Below are 16171 nucleotides of genomic sequence, written 5' to 3'. Positions count from 1 at the left end.
TTTTTTATGTTAATCCTCACCTGAGGGTATTTTTCCATTGATTTATAGAGAGTGGAAGGGAGGGGAAGAGAGAGAGACATCGATGTGAGACACATCAATTGGTTGCCTCCTGCACACATCCTGACCAGGGTTGGGATCGAGCCTGCAACCAAGGTATGTGCCCTTGACCAGAATCAAACCCGGGACCCTTCAGTCCACGGGCCATGCCTCTATCCACTGAGCCAAACTGGCTAGGGCTAAAAATACATACATTTTTTAAAAGCACATCACTTTCATTCAGGGAAAGGAGGAGCAAGAGAAGATTTTTAAACATCCAAATTCAGTTGTCTGTCATCTTAATATGGTTATTACCTTGATGAATAATGCAGACACTAAAGTCAGCTTATGCCCTTATGGTGATATTTAATAGAACAGTGTAATCTTTCGGTGTCATCTGAGTAAGCTGGGTTAAGCCAAAAACTAGCACTGCCCGGCTGTGGGCTGCAGCCCTCAGCATATCCTTGGGTTGGGCGAGCTTCCTCACCATGGGCACCTGTGCCCCCATGTGTGTCCTCTCTGTTGCCCCCTCTCTCCTTCCATCAAACATTGCACCTCTGCCTGGTGGATATCCTGCTTGTTGGAGAATGCCAGTACCCTCTGCTCTCTACTTAACACCTGGGCACGGAGGGCATGGGGAAATGCTGCCAGTGCTTGAGGAGTCATCCTCCCTGGACTGACAGGCCTGGCCTTTGGAGCAGTAATCCCTGCCCATTAGAGCCCCAGGGTCAGGGAGTGTCTGGAACTTAGTCTCAGAAAGATGCACGGCTGCAGCCTGGGACAGCCTTGGGAGCCTGGGTGGAGGAGGGTCCCTAAAAGAGCTAAAGGATGGGTTTTATCCGGTTGCTTTCACTCTTCATGGCTGAGAACTACACCAGTTCCCCCAGCCTGGACCTTTGAAGCGAATGCTGCTGGCCACAGGGGGCATGGTGCGGGGGAGGTAGAAGGACTATGGGCACAGCAGCACGAATGCGGCCCATGCCTGGGAAAGCAGAACAGAGCACACTGTTGTTGGGGACTGAGGCTGGCACATTTCATTTTTCATATGAAAAGTATCTAGATTTTAAGACACAAGACCAAATAGTCCCTCACCCTGCAGACTTTTTAATCCTGGTGAAATTGTAGTTGTTTCTCTTAGTCCAGGTTGTTGTCTAACCCCTGACTCTTTGAATAATTCTGAAGCAGCCCTTTTAAATCAGTGTTCGTTGAGCATCACCTTTGCTGGCTGCTGATCATTTGACCATTGTACTTCCCACTGCTCATGAAGGCGTGTGAACTTTGGTCTTTGGATGACTTTCCTCTGAATCAGACTTCTCACCACCACCCACCATAGTGGAGGTTGTTTGACTCCATTTCTGCCTTCCCTGGCCCCAGGCAAACAGGTTTTCAGTTAAGTCATGACTAGTCCTCCCTCCTGGAAACCAATTGAGGTGTTGTCAGCCTGTCCAGGTTTATGAGGGCACACAAATGAACTCCAAAGTAGTATTTGCAGGATAAGCAGTATGTGACGTGGCTGTGGAAGCCAGTATCTCATCCCTGCCTTCCACCCATTCATCAGATTTTTGAGGGAATACCTGAGCCCTGCCCTAGAAGCTTAGAGGATAGTGGAGGGGCTCAGACATGGGCTGGTGTGTGGAGTTCAGGGAGGGGAAGGTGAAGAAAAACCAGCATGAAGTTGTGCCCATAGAAATGCATAATGCTCATTCAACGGACTTTGATATTTAACATTTCAAGGATTCAGAATGCTCATCTCTCTCTGATTCAGAGATCACAGGGCCAGAACCTCTCCCTGTGTGGATTACTTTGCATTAGGATAATCCAATCATCATCTGTTTCTGTGCTGTGAGAACTAAGGACAGGTGTGTGCATACCTCCCCGGCCTCCGGGCGGTACCAATGACTCCTGCTAGTCTTCTTGGGGTGAGAGGTCAATGTCTGTGCTCATCACCCAGGCAGGGGCTGCTTCCAGATCAGACAGACCAGCTCTGTGACCTGAGCGGATACCCACGTCCAAGCTGAGTGTTTTCTCTTTCTCATGACAGAGGCTTGCAACCATCACTTTACAATCAGGGGTGCAAAATGGAGCGGCTCGTACCATATTCAGATTTTTAAAGGCCCAGCCTTACAGAGACGGAAGCTTCAGCTTTTTGGGAGGGATGGTTGCTGATGTCAGTAAGGCACAGAGGTAGTCCTCTTCTCTTTCCCGTACCCCTGCCCTCCAGGGCTTGTCAGGGGACCCCGGCCTTCTGGGAAGTGAATACGCAGGAATCACAGAAGCAAGGAATTCCTTCTGTTGGTTCCCAAAAAGCCAGCAATAGCAGTTTCATTTTCAAACTGTAGTCCTTAGGTCTCCCCTGGGCAGAGAGAGCACCCGCTATAGACATGGGGAGCACCATGCAGTGCCAGGGCCGCCTGCTTCCTTCACATCCACGTCCCCCTTCAGCTGACGTCAGGGGTGGAGGAGCCTCCAGCCTAGCTTTCCCTCTGGAATTCCACAGCCATGTCGCTGTGCAGCCTGTGCTCAGAGCTGCCGTGGCTCGGGGTGGGTCAGTCAGACGGCGGCCCTCGCCTCTCTGAGAACCTCCTGCTGCTTGTCTGTCTCTTGTTGGTGCTGTGCGTGTCACTGTCATACCGATGTAGCCCCTACAGATGCAAAGGTGGAGAAGACCTAATCCTTGTCCTAGAAACCCACTATCTAGAATTCACACAGGAAAAAGGCTGACAATATCAAATTATCAGTAGTAATTACTGACACACCTGGTGTATGCCAAGTGTTTCACTTACATGGTTCCTGAGCTTTACAGACTTCTTACAGAACAGCAGGATTCACCATCCCCTTCCTCCACACGCACTTGGGGCTTTGGGAATAACTCTCAGCCGGCGGGGTGGGGTGGGGCTCATGGAGATGCCGCCAGTGCTGGCCAGTGCTGCGGGCGAGGAGCCGGGCAGCCAGGGTCAGCCGCGCCCGCTGTCAGTCTCACAGTCCATGAACTCAGCCATCCACTTTCCTGAACGATTTTCAGAATGTCGTAATTATATCTTTCAGATTAACTTTTTCAAGAAGGGAGCAGCGATGTTTTCCCAAAGTATGGACAACTTCTTATCCTCCGTGTCGGACATGGTTCAAAGGTAATGCTGCGCTCCAGTTGGGGTCTTGGTGCTTTTACTTTCTGCCAAATCAGCCTCTCCGGTGGGGGTGGGGGTAGGGGGTCCCCCGCAGCTGCTGTCCACTCCCTGAACTCCCAGGAACAGCGCCTTCTTAGCTGCCGAAATGTGTGAATAGTGTGGTTAAAAGGAATGATTTCTGCATTTCCCAGCTTATGTGGAGCCCGCAGTCCTCTCCACTACATTTACAGATTATAAATCAATAAAAGATTAAAGGATCCACAGGGGTACTTTCCTATTAAGTCAGAGTTCTTCGGATCTTCTTCTGTAACAATCAGGTTTCACGTGTCAGAAGCCTCAGTCCGGTTTGGACTTGCTGTGGAGAGAGTGCCTTGTTCCTTTCTTGGAGAGCTAACAGGTTAGCAGCCAGAAGTGCTGCAACGTTTTGGGAACTTCAGATCATCACACTAACGTATGATAAACAAGGCAGTGAGCCTTTTTGAATTATTTTAACAACCTGGAGTTCAGTCTTGCAATTGCTTATTTTTTTTAAAAAATGCATCATCTCTGCACTCAGCCCTGCCACCCTTAGTGATGCTGTGGCCGCTCCGACTCCCTTTGCCTCCTGTTGTCAGCGCCTGTGACGGTGAGCTCAGTGGAGGCTCCGGGCTCCCCCAGCACCGGGCTTATTTCATTCAGAAGTCAGACATATGGCTCCTTGAGTGCTTTTCATGATTTCTGGGGTATAGAAATATGTCTGTCTTATTGGTGCACATGAGTATTTCTCTGGGGAGAAAATTCTTACCTTCATCGGGTCCTTAGAGTTTTATCACCCACAAAAGCGTAAGAAACTAGGTGTTTTTGTAAACCTTTGGCTCCCTCCCACCTTCCTTCTCTTGTACTGCTGCTTTTCCCGCGTATTCCATTTTCCTAGCCGTGGCAGTGACAAGCAGGGGTAGCTAATGAGGGTTGTTCTCCAGCTGGCCTGGCCCCAGGCCATTAGCCATGGAGTCCCGTCATTTCATTCAAATGTCAGAGTAGCCAGCCCTCCCCCGGAAGGCGGCTTGCACCAGCTGCTGCGTTAAACACGGTGCAGGCGGCGGACCTGGGATCTCCTATGGCAGAGTATGAGTGTGCAAGCCCAAACTTCCTTCACTGCAGACCCTTTGAGAGAACATCCTGAGGAACTCACTTGTGAAACACCAGGCAGCTGGCCCCCAAGGTTCCCTCTATTCTGTCTTACCTCCTTCCACACGGTTTGCTTTCTCCGATGGATGGGCCCTGTTCAGGCCTTTGTAGCCCATCCTGTCACCACCGGGTGGGGCAGGCATGTGGCTGTCTATCTTAGAAGGAAGAGCATTGCCCTGGCTTTGCTGGTGCACCTTGGTACTACGCCTGGTCAGTTTCCCCTCTCCAGTGGCCTTCTCCCGGCTCTTGCCTAAACCAAAGTGAGTGGGAATGACTGCTGTCCTCACCTTTCCGGCCCTTTCACAGGAAGCCTGCATGTGCCTCCCCTAAGAACGGGCTCATTGAAGCTTTTCTCCTGACGTTTGTATCAGCAGTTCTGAGCATGACACTATTGCCAGCAGAGGAACTGTTTAGCTGGGTTCAGGCGTTGTCCAGGGGGACCCCTGTGTTGTTTTAAAACAGCAGTCATGTGAGCACAGAATAATGCATCCCGGAGTGTCCAAGCTCCGGCTTCCAGGCCTAAGAGAGAGGTGGAGAGCTGCGCTGCCATCTGATGCCCAGCGCTGAGTGGCTGACCGGACGGACACCTTCTGTCTTAAGCATTCAGGTGGAACTGGAAGCCGAAGCAGAAAAGATGAGGGTGTCCCAGCAAGAGCTACTTTCTGTGGACGAATCTGTTTACACACCGGACTTCGATGTAGCTGCACCACAGATCAACAGGAACCTCATCCAGAAGGCCGGTTACCTTAACCTTAGAAGGTGAGGATGCCGTTGCCCGCCCCACGGAGTGGCTAAAGAGCTGAGTGCCCCATGAGTGGGTGGGGGGGACTCCCACTACAGCACCCCTCCTGCCTGGGATGCAGGAACAGTCGTATGAGTAAGAACCCAGCTGGTGGACTCCAAGACACCACAGGCCACCCCTGTTCCTGGTCATCATGGCCGTTGGTGGGGACTCGGTTGCCTCATCCATAAAATAGAATTGATAACTGCACCTACATTATACAGTTGCTACAAGGGTTGAATAAGGTTGTTTTTAGCAGGCAGTAAACACTCAAATGATAGCTATGACCCTCTTTGAAAATTATAATTTGGGGCAGGAAACCTAGTGCCTCACACATAGTCACTGCTCAGTAAACACTGAATCGGGTTGTGCATTTAATCTCCCCGCATTGGAGGGTCTGTGCAGAGGAACTGTCAGTGGTTTTCTTACTGGGAAGAGTCCCTCAAAGGTTTGTAAGCTTCTTGATCACAGGCCAAGTGATAGAAAACTCCACGAGGTCCTGGTGTTCTTTGCCAGGAACTGGATTTTCCTCTTGTAAACAGCCCACAAAACAAGAATAACATCCAGTTGGAACAAAACTGAATCTGGTGAAAGCCCCCGAGATTCTTATACCAGAGGTGACCCTGGTGACTCTAAGTAGCTGTCGAGCAGGGCAGCTCCATGTCTCAGAGAAGTGACCTTCCGGGTTTCAGTTCCTAATGGTGACGGACTAATTCTGTTCGTCTGGCTGAGGGGCAGGCGCACCGCTCACTTCCTGGAGTCGGCCCTGGGACTGGCCTCCCCGGGTGAGCTGGCCCATAATCTCCCAGATCCTCCAAGCTCAGTTGCACATCTCTGCTGCTCTTTGCACTTTAATTATTTCCAAAGCAGTTTTGCTTTAAAGGAACACATTGTAAAATGTGACTGATCCCCACAAAGGGCAGCAGAACTTTGAGGTGCCACTCATGTTTCCTAGTACTAATGGGCTTTCACACAATCCTTGTAGTAAAACAGGACTGGTCACCACCTCCTGGGAGCGGCTTTACTTCTTCACCCAAGGTGGGAACCTCATGTGCCAGCCCAGGGGAGCCGTGGCTGGCGGCTTGATCCAGGACCTGGACAACTGCTCCGTGATGGCGGTGGATTGTGAAGACCGGCGCTACTGCTTCCAGATCACCACCCCCAATGGGAAATCGTATGTCACATGGGTTTTACGTGGGTGGAGAACCAGTGTAGTGACCCCACCCCTGCCCAAGGCCTCCTGGCTCATTCCTCCATGGGAGCGGCTGTCTGGGCAGTGTGGCCTTTGGGAGGTGGTTTTGTGTTCTTTAGGCACATGACCCATATGGGATCCAACCTGCCTTACATAGGAGTGCCGGTGAGGACTGTCTGTGCTTAGATTAGAGATGACCGACTTGTCAGAGTGATAAAGGTGGTGTGAGTCAGCACAGGTTCTGTTCTCACTGAAGGCTGTGGCTATGCCTCACCGCTCCTTAGACAAGCATTTGTGTTTGTACTGGTCGGGGGGCAGGGACGAGGAGGAGTCAGGAAGGAGGGAAGACCTGCCTGAGGAGTCGGTGTTTCCAGCTGAAAGGTGAACAGGATGTTCAGCTGCGGGAGGGTCACTCCTCAGCCTGCTGTCCCATCCATCCTGGGCCCCGAGGTCCTCCTTTCCCGATGGCAGCCTGCAGTCGTTCACGTAGACCCCATCCCAGGGGAGCCCTCACTGGGAGCCCTCACTTAGAGCAGGGCTCTGGCGGTGCTCCAAGGGATGCAGAGCCCCAGGGGGTAGGTGGTGGGCGGTGCTCCGGGTTCCCCTGCCTGGCGGAGAGGGTGGCCCGTCCTTGTCAGAGCCGCCCTGTTGGCATTGGCTCTGCTGGGGTTGCGAGTTGAGATTTTATCTGAACTCTGGCATCGGGAGGGTGGGCAGTGTTGGTAGTGTTGACCGGCTCCTCTCCCAGCCTGGCAGGGCATCTTCCTTCCTCCCTGAGTGAAATAAAGTGCAGAAATGAGCTGGGAATGAAGACGCCCGGATTCTAGTCGTGCTCCTAGACCTAGACAGTCACTTAGTCCTCTGGGCCTCAGTTTCTCAGATGTGAAACGGGGATGAGGTCCCTGTTCCCCGTCTCCCATAGATGAAATGGGGACAAAGGAACTGGATGTGGAGCCCTTCAGAGTTAAACCCCCACAAAGGCTGAGCAGTAGTACTTGTCTGTATTCCCAGCCCTCCTTACGCAGGCTTTTCCGTTCTTGGGGAGGAGTGGAGTGGCTGCTATTCCTTCTTTGGGTGGGTTGGGAGGGGTGGCTGGTGGCCTGGGATCATCTAAGCGGGGCCAGAGGATGGTCCGCACTGTGAGAATCACAGGCTTGGGCCAGTGGGTCTGAGCCCAGCCTGCTCAGTTTACAGATGAGAAAGCCAAGGCCCAGGGAAGCGTTTGTTTGTCCACATGACAGAGCCAGACCCAGAAACCCATTCTCTCTCCTTCCCATTTTGCTGCCTTCCTACCCTTTCCCCCCTCGGGGCCCCAGTGGAGTTCAGTTTTGTGGAATAATGGTCAGTCCCTGCCATCTGGGAAGCACTTACTTGGATGCACTTTATTTCAGGGGAATAATCCTCCAGGCAGAAAGCAGAAAGGAGAATGAAGAGGTAAAGATTTTGTTTGTTTCACTTCCTTCTCACTGTAGTGGGGGACTCCGGGATTCAGCAGGTTTTTTAATGTCCTCCACAGTGGATATGTGCAATCAACAACATCTCCAGGCAGATCTACCTGACTGACAACCCCGAGGTAATGACCAGCCGCTTGCCCTGCACCTCACCCTTTAATTAGCCTGAAAGGTAAGCGGCTGCCTCCCGGGACTGAGCCTGTCTCCCTGTGGATTTTTAGGCAGTCGCCATCAAGTTGAATGAGACGGCTCTCCAAGCAGTGACTCCCATTACAAGTTTTAGAAAAAAGCAAGAAAGCTCCTGCCCCAGGTAACTAACGGACAAAGGAAAGCTAGCTTTTGTGGAGCCGAATTAGGAACTTGACAGAAGTTATTTCATCCTCACAAGCCCCGGGTGGTGTCCTGCAGAAGCAGTAACTGGTCAGGAAGGTTCCCGTGTGCACAGCACAGGTGAGGGCAGAGCCAGGATTCAGACCTGCCTGCAGTCGTCCAGCCTTCCCCTGGACCGCGCTGCTACAGCCCGAGCACACAGGACTCGCCCGAGGGCCCTGCTGGGCAGGAGGTCCCCCCGGAATGTTCTAGCAGCATCAGCAAAGTTAAGGAACCAGAACACATAGTGGAGCAGAGCTGAAGGCTTTGAGAACAGAGGTGGCATAGTCAGAACTAGGGTAGCTCAGGGGCACAAGACTGTCCCTGTGAACTTACTGAGAACCACAGGAGTGCAGAGGGAGAGCGTCAGCCTGGCTTGAAAGGTCTATGAATGACTAGGAATTTGAGCTGGTGTTTGAAGTACAAGAGGGTTGGGTGAGCAGCGTAATAGGGATGGAGACTGAGAGGAAGAGCATATGGTGTGCTTGCTGTAACTATGGGGGGTGGGGAGGGGCACGCATTAAGGGAGTGGAGAAGGAGGCTCTCAGGAGAAATGAGAGCCAGGTTGTGGTTGAATGCTAGGCCAAGAAATATTATTCATTCCGTTAACATTTCTGACTACTACTAGGTATCAAGTAATAAGTATTATTTAGCTATAACCCCTGCCCTCAAAAAACTGTCTCCCAGAGAGACAGATACCAACAGGAAACCAGCTGTAATGCGATGAGCAGGATAGCAGTGCAGAATGCTCTGCAGCAGAGCCACCTGTAGGTAGTGGCGAGATCTGAAGGATTTCAGCCAAGGAATGAAGTTTTCCAGAGAATACTTGTGAAGGCCTGACAGAAGTCTCCATCAGCATTCAACAGTATTCACTGGATTGTAAAGGCGTAAGATTAAAAGGGATTTGTTTTTCCCCTCCTCTCTCCTATACTCCAGCCAGAACCTGGAAAATTCAGAGGTGAAAAATGACAACACTGTTCCCAAAGCAACAGTCAGTGTACCTGAAGCTGAAGAACTAATTGCGCCTGGAACACCCATTCAGTTCGATATCGTACTTCCTGCGACAGAATTCCTTGATCAGAACAGAGGGAGCAGGTATGTGCTGCGGGAGGCCTCTGGGAGAAATGAACATAAATTTGCCATTCTGCCTGAGCTTAGTGCTCAGTGTCCTCTCGCTGACCTGAAGTGACTCTGACTCTGGCTCCCCCCAGGCGTATGAACCCTTTTGGTGAGACTGAGGATGACGCGTTCCCAGAGGCAGAAGGTACGTGGTGTTTGGTGTACTTACTCTCTCCTCTGCGCAGCGGCCAGGGCCACTGAAACAAGATGTGACATCATGTTCTAAGCTGGAACTTGAAATATGTTCATTGTTCTCTGAGAACTCATTAGGACTTGGGTAAAAACTGAGGGGAAGCTGTTGCACCACTAGCCACATTCATACCTTTCGCACTCCTGCATTGAAAGTTGCCAAAACTGAATTTGGTGTCACATCATTACAAAAACAAATTCAGAAGATAAAACGATCGCCTAAAAATGCAGCCTGGGTGAGTCACACGTGTGCTATTTCATTTCAGAAAACCAAAACCACAAATCATTCCTTCCTGAATTTTAAGATCACATGAATGTTATTGTTTTAAATTCATATCTTGTTTGGTTTACATCCCAATGTACATCAGAACATACTCAGTTGAGCTGACCATAACCTCCTGCTCCAGAGAGGACTTGAGTTCCCAGCCAAGGCAACTGAGTAGCTAGAAGAGCTGGAAAGACCTCATTGAAACCCAGCGGCAGGACTGGAGCCGGAGAACACCATCAGAATGAAGTGCCACTTACTTACATGTAAAAGGAGGACTTGAGAATTGGCACTTCTTAACCCTTTAGGCAAAAAAAAAAAAAAAAAAAAAAAAAGTTGCCTCAAACCTCTTCTCCACTTATGTCTAGCTGACTTTTAATGCAGTCCAATTTGTGAGCAAAAATTTTCAAACTTGTAAAAATGCTTCATATGGGAGTAACCACTTCAGTTATATTTTCCTAGGTTACTTTTAGGGGCTAGGATACTGATGGGAGGGCAGCTAGGCAAAAAGACTTCGTTTAAAGTGGTAGGTAAATGAATTATTCTGACAGAAAAAACTTTTAAACTGTCTTCATGGTCTGCCAGTTACTTGCCGTCATTGAGTTTTGTCAGGTGATATACTGTCATCAGGAAGCCAGTACTGGAAGTTCAGGGACTCAAATAAGCACACTTAGTTTGCGATCTCCATTCGTTTGTGGAACATATCACTGCCCTTCAATCATAAATGAGTAAGACCCAACGTCAGGTCTTATTTTCTTCAAATAAGTTTTCTTGAATTTCTGTTGTCCAGTGGAAAAAGCCTTTTTTCAGAGAAAAGATATGGTGCATATACTGCCACCTTCGTGTTCTCACCTAGGTTTGGTGCAGGAGACTGTTTACCTGGTACCATGGTCTTACTTTATAGATGGAGAAAAAGCAGGGCTTTCCTAGTATAAGGAAGTAGTTCCAAACAGACAAAGCGTAGACAACAGGAAGGAGATTCAGAGCTTCGACTGTGCATGGGGCTTGTAAAAGCAGAGTATTCAGAGATGTGGGTGGAAAGCCCTCCGTAGAAAGCAGACCAGTCCTGAGGTCTGGCAGCTGCACTCAGACCAGCAGCCCTGGTGCTGGGTGCAGGTCAGCAGGCAGGACATGGGTGTGATCCTGAGCAGAAAATGCTCTCTTGCAGATTCTCTTTTGCAACAGATGTTTATAGTTCGGTTTTTGGGATCGATGGCAGTTAAAACAGACGACACTACCGAAGTGATTTACGAGGCGATGAGACAAGTGTTGGCGGCACGGGCTATTCATAACATCTTCCGAATGACAGAATCCCATCTGATGGTCACCAGTCAGATGCTGAGGTACATGTGGTTTCACTCTGGCTTTCTTATAGCTTCCTCAGTCCCCTCTGAAGGCACGTTCCCCCACCTGCAGCTCATAACTAGAGCATTTGGTTGGATTAAGTGTCCATTTCGATTCTGTAAGATGTACTGGGTAGAAGATGCTCCCTTAATGATAATCTAGAAATTCAGTGGTGGGTGAATCCTGTTGTTTATAAGATGGCCATCATTCTAGAATTACTCTCTACATCTAGAACTTGAAAATGGAAGGTGGGTTGTTTGTTTTTGTCATTTCTGAGAATACTATTTGTAAATAACAACAATGAATATAGGACATAAAACTGCCTGAGATAACTACACCACCACAAGAAAATCTGCTCAGTATTTGTTGGACTGAAAATAAAGAAATTAAATTACCTGGTTTGGGGGCTCAGGCAGTAAGGTCTTTATGAACCATGGTCAGGACATGGTTAACAACAGAGGCTTCAGGAGCTGCTCTGTCCAGTTCTGTAGCTACAGGCAGCCAGTCTGAACTGAGATGTGTTGTCAGTGTAAATACAGGATATAGCAAATCTCTAAGATCTCCTCCTGACCCCGAGAAAGAATACAAAACATCTCATTAATTTAGTATTTTATATTAAATAATGTAAATGGGTGCTAGAAAAATGTATGTATGAGGTTTACATTCTATTTCTATAGGACAGCAGCATTGCATTAGAGCCAGAATGTCTAGGCTTATTTCTGGCTTTGGCATTTACTAGTTGTATAACCTTGGGCAAGTTATTTAATCCCTGTGCCTTGGTTTCTTCAGCTGTATCTACACCTCCTGGTGTTGTCATGAGGAATAGATATGAAACATTTACAACTGCAACTGGCACACAGGAACTGCTCAATAAATGTTAGCTTCAAAAAGTGAACTAGGTGTTGGCAAAAATCAGTACTTTTCCTTTGTTATGAACCTTGTAAGAATTGGCTTCTCAAGAATAAAACATATTTATTGACAGCTTTTCTCCAAGTATGTCCTGGATCTTTTATAGGCATTGGTTCATTGTTCTTATAATTTCCACACAAAAAATCAGAGCAAATACATATAAAAACACAGAAACTATACTGCATCAAAGAACACTATTAAAAAAGTACAGAGACAGCCCCACAAACTCTTCTAAGTTTATCCAACATTTGTGACATAATGTATCTGTTAACATTTCAGGTTAATAGATCCTCAAACTCAAGTATCCAGAGCCAATGTAAGTATCCTCACACTTGCCAATTTTAGTGATTACTTCTCTTCATCTTTGTAGCCACCTTAAACACAAGTTAAATGACTGCCACTAATAGTGCACTTTTTTTATGACTTTTTCCATGGAGGATGACTTTGTCTGTTGTTTAGTTCCAGTTTGTTGCGTGATATTCAGTCTATTCTTTCTTTTCCCAGTTTGAGCTCACCAGTGTCACCCAGTTCGCTGCTCATCAAGAAAACAAGAGACTGGTTGGCTTTGTCGTCCGCTTGCCTGAATCCACAGGCGGAGAGTCTCTGAGCACATATGTTTTTGAAAGCAACTCAGAAGGCGAAAAGGTCTTATTTTTTTCATCTTAAGATTCCATAAGATCTAAGTATAAAAGGAAGATATTTAAAGGGCGTTTTTTACACCACTGCCTGGATAGTTAGTTGATTATTCTGCAAGTCCCCATTGAGTTTAGATAATAAAACCTCCTAGGAAGGCCCCACTGAAAACTGCCTGGAAGTAAAATTTCCCTGGGGTAAATACGTATTAACCAAAATAGACTGAATACAGAAGAACTTTAATGCTGAGTAATAATTGTTTAGTAGACCTACCAGTAATTGTTAAAAGCAGTTCCCCTCAAAGCAGAAGTTACAATCTAGTCTCAGCAAACCAAGGGAGCAGACATCAAGAAAGTACATCTAAACTGTTCTCGTTTAGTAGAAAAACTTTGTGACTGCATTCGCTACTTAGAATTAATCAAATTTAACCAGTCCTTTTAGCAGGTACCTGTTTGCCACTATATGTGTGAGCATGCAGTGGCTAATGTGGCCAAAAGAAAAAGGGAACAGCATCCTGTTAAGAATTTCAAACACTGGAGTAATTTCAAGTTCCACTGGCTGGGTATTTTCTGTATGCACAGATTGGCAACAGGAGTCCAGGGACAGTAGACACTCATGTTGACATGAGTAGACAGTGACCTCATTGTACTTCTATAATCACATCCCCGCCCCCCCCACCCCCCTAAAATTCTTTATCCTTTTCTACCTTTGCCAAACACCACTTTTCTTGTGTTTTGCAGATATGTTATGCTATTAATTTGGGAAAAGAAATCAATGAGGTTCAGAAGGTAAGGTCCACTTTAGTGCTTGTTTAGCAGCTACTCAAAAGATACCTACCTATACATGTCAGGGTGTCTCTCCAAACGGGAAATGATGCTCACTTGGCAGTGTGGTCAAATTTGGGATTTCCTTTTTATGCATTCTAACCACATTCTTAATCAGTTCCACATTCATTGGCAACACGTGTGGAGTTCTTAAAAACATCACTTCTGTAGCTCTTGCTTTACTTATTTGTTGCTTGCTGCTGTTGCCTAGATTTCCTGTCTTTCAGAGTAGGATGACACAAGCTTCAGCATCTATCATGTGCTCTTTTTTTTTTTAAATATTTTTATTGATTTTTTACAGAGGAAGGGAGAGGGATAGAGAGTTAGAAACATCGATGAGAGAGAAACATCGACCAGCTGCCTCCCGCACACCCCCTACTGGGGATGTGCCCGCAACCAAGGTACATGCCAGAATCGAACCCGGGACCTTTCAGTCCGCAGGCCGACGCTCTATCCACCGAGCCAAACCGGTTTTGGCTATCATGTGCTCTTAAGCCTTGTTCCTTAGTCCCAGGCCGGCAGCACTGACACACATCATCCAGAGACTTCCTAGAAATGAAGACTCAGACCTCCCTGTCTTTCAGCAGCTCACAGTCTCATTCACCCAGCAAGTTTTTAAGAGCCCCGTTTAAAAGAAGAAAAACCCTGGAATTAGAGCAGTGAGCGAGACAGATCAGTTCCAGCACCGGAGGGCTTCTATGAGTTACTGTCCAGGAGAACTTTCTGCAGTAATGGAAAATATGCAGCTCGAATGTGGCTAGTGTGACTGAGGAACGGATTTGTAAATTTTATTTAAACTTAAATACTAACGTAGCTAGTGAATACCGTATTACTATGGTTCTAGTCTACAGGGAGGGCAGAAGGACCAAGGACTGAGACTGATGTACATGAAATGACAAGCACTGCAAGTTAGTATTTTATGGTCCAGACCAGATGTTGGCAGACTTTTTTTCTAAAGGGCCAGATAGTAAACCTTTTGGGCTTACTATCTGTCTCAATGACCTCAACTCTGCTGTTTAACACAAATGCTGCCAGAGATAGTATGGAATGAATGGGCATGACTGTGTTTGAAAAAAATGTTTACAAAAACAAGCCAGATGGCCATAGTTTGCAAACTCTTAGTGTAGATTAAAAGAGAGAAAACAGTTTAGAGACAAAAGACAAAGATATGTTGTGAGGGAAGTCCTCTTTGGACTCTTTCTGGGAAGATTATTATGACTTGGTTATGTAGTGATGTTTTTACTGAGAGGAAAACCAAGGCCTACTAGATTCTAGGAATAATGCAATTGAGTTTTTTTCAGAGAAGGAAACCCACCTGAAGGCACACACATAGGCAAGTAGAAGGAATAAAAGCTAGACTACAGACATGAAGCTAAGCCAAAGGGGTGTTAAGTGCATTTTAAGTGTTTTCTTTTCTCCTTCTTAAACTCCCATAACTTCAGGATCCAGAAGCATTGGCTCAATTAATGCTGTCCATACCACTAACCAATGATGGAAAATATGTACTATTAAACGATCAACCAGAGGACAATGATGGAAGTCCACGCGAAAATACAGGCGCAGAATCTGAAGCATAACTCTTGCGCTTTTGGGGGAAGAGCACCCAAGGAGAGCTACCTCCTTAAGGGTTTTCAACTTCTCTGATACACAGGCTCAAGAACTGATTTCAGAAAGCTGACAATCGCTTGTGGAATGGACTCTCGATGCCTTGGTACTGAGACTTGGGAGGGAAACAGTAAGAAATGTTTGACAACAGTCCTACCCATCTACAAATGTTATTTTAGGTGCTTTGTGGTAAGTCCTTTTCTTAGATTATTATTCAGCGCTCAGATTGAAAGTTATGAGAAAATGCATCGTTCACTTTATTTGAATGTCATCTTTTTTCAGTTTCCAGTATCCTTTTTTTAAAAATGGCAAAAGCCTAGATTTATAATTAAACACTAAATATTTCCTATTAATATACTCTATTTTTGTATTTTACTTAATAAGCTTTAAGTGCCTGTCATTCTGAAAATTGTATTTATAATCAAGCTTGTCTCATAATTGGACCTAATAAGCATTAATCTGTGCAGTTAGGTGCCAAGCCCTGCTCTGAGGCTCGAGCACTAGCAGCAATGCAGGTCTAGTTTGGATCATTGTTCCAGGCATCATGCAATAAAAACTAGCAGATGAGTACCACAAAAGAACTCAGTTTTACAGTGGATCCTTAATGAACCAGCATTCAGAAGTTTACGATCCTTTAGATGTTACTGTTTTTAGTGGTGGATCACCATGAACAGCTCTGCCAGGTCCTGTTTCTTCTGAGCCAGACCCTCCTCAAGGAAGGGGCCAATTAATTTTAAAACTCACTTGAAGAGCAGTTGGTTTAAAGTTCCTTTTTCCACTCTGGCATCCCAGCCCACTCCACCATCCCCTCCTACCCATAAAATAAGTATAATGATTTTGAATTGGTACAGTGTGTTTAATTATAACCAAGTTCAACAGAATGTTATTGTCTTTGTAATAAATTAACTTAGCAATAAATGCTAGCAAATAAAATCAATCATTCTGTTTCTTTTGCTTTTTGTGGTTATTTTCTAGAACATCCCTGGAAGAAAACTAAAGTTGGTTTTATAGCTTTAACAGTTTTATTTGCAAAAACTAGGGCAGAATGAAATCACAGCAGAGAGGATGACTATCAAAAAATACCTATATTCAACCTGAGTAATGGGATCTCAATGCCAAATTTTTAACAGGTGTTGCTTTTAAAATGATGGGTTAATAAAAC

At 46.7% G+C, this 16171-nt stretch overlaps 1 protein-coding gene across 2 annotated transcripts in view; it reads left to right on the top strand.

Annotated features, from left to right (window-relative positions):
• APPL2 (adaptor protein, phosphotyrosine interacting with PH domain and leucine zipper 2) overlaps positions 1-15956 on the top strand; it is a 41802-nt gene extending 25846 nt beyond the window's left edge. The window contains exons 9-21 of one of the 2 annotated variants that reach the window (XM_070410961.1): positions 3082-3164; positions 4929-5087; positions 6095-6283; positions 7693-7735; positions 7818-7874; positions 7974-8062; positions 9058-9216; positions 9333-9385; positions 10863-11037; positions 12227-12263; positions 12452-12592; positions 13321-13368; positions 15056-15956. In XM_070410961.1, the coding sequence (XP_070267062.1) occupies positions 3082-3164; positions 4929-5087; positions 6095-6283; positions 7693-7735; positions 7818-7874; positions 7974-8062; positions 9058-9216; positions 9333-9385; positions 10863-11037; positions 12227-12263; positions 12452-12592; positions 13321-13368; positions 15056-15082 (1260 nt within the window). In that variant the 3' untranslated portion in view covers positions 15083-15956. Of the gene's footprint in view, positions 1-3081; positions 3165-4928; positions 5088-6094; positions 6284-7692; positions 7736-7817; positions 7875-7973; positions 8063-9057; positions 9217-9332; positions 9386-10862; positions 11038-12226; positions 12264-12451; positions 12593-13320; positions 13369-14846 lie in introns of both variants that reach the window. The other variant, XM_070410960.1, reaches the window with a different exon arrangement.
• Positions 15957-16171: the final 215 nt, after the last annotated feature.

Source organism: Myotis yumanensis, unplaced genomic scaffold, assembly GCF_028538775.1.
Source record: "Myotis yumanensis isolate MYYU_CA2020_CCGP unplaced genomic scaffold, mMyoYum1.0.hap1 SCAF_3, whole genome shotgun sequence".
In the NCBI taxonomy this organism is placed as follows: Eukaryota; Metazoa; Chordata; class Mammalia; order Chiroptera; family Vespertilionidae; genus Myotis; species Myotis yumanensis.
The sequence above is the reverse complement of the archived record's forward strand: the minus strand, read 5'-3'. Positions and strand labels throughout refer to the sequence as shown.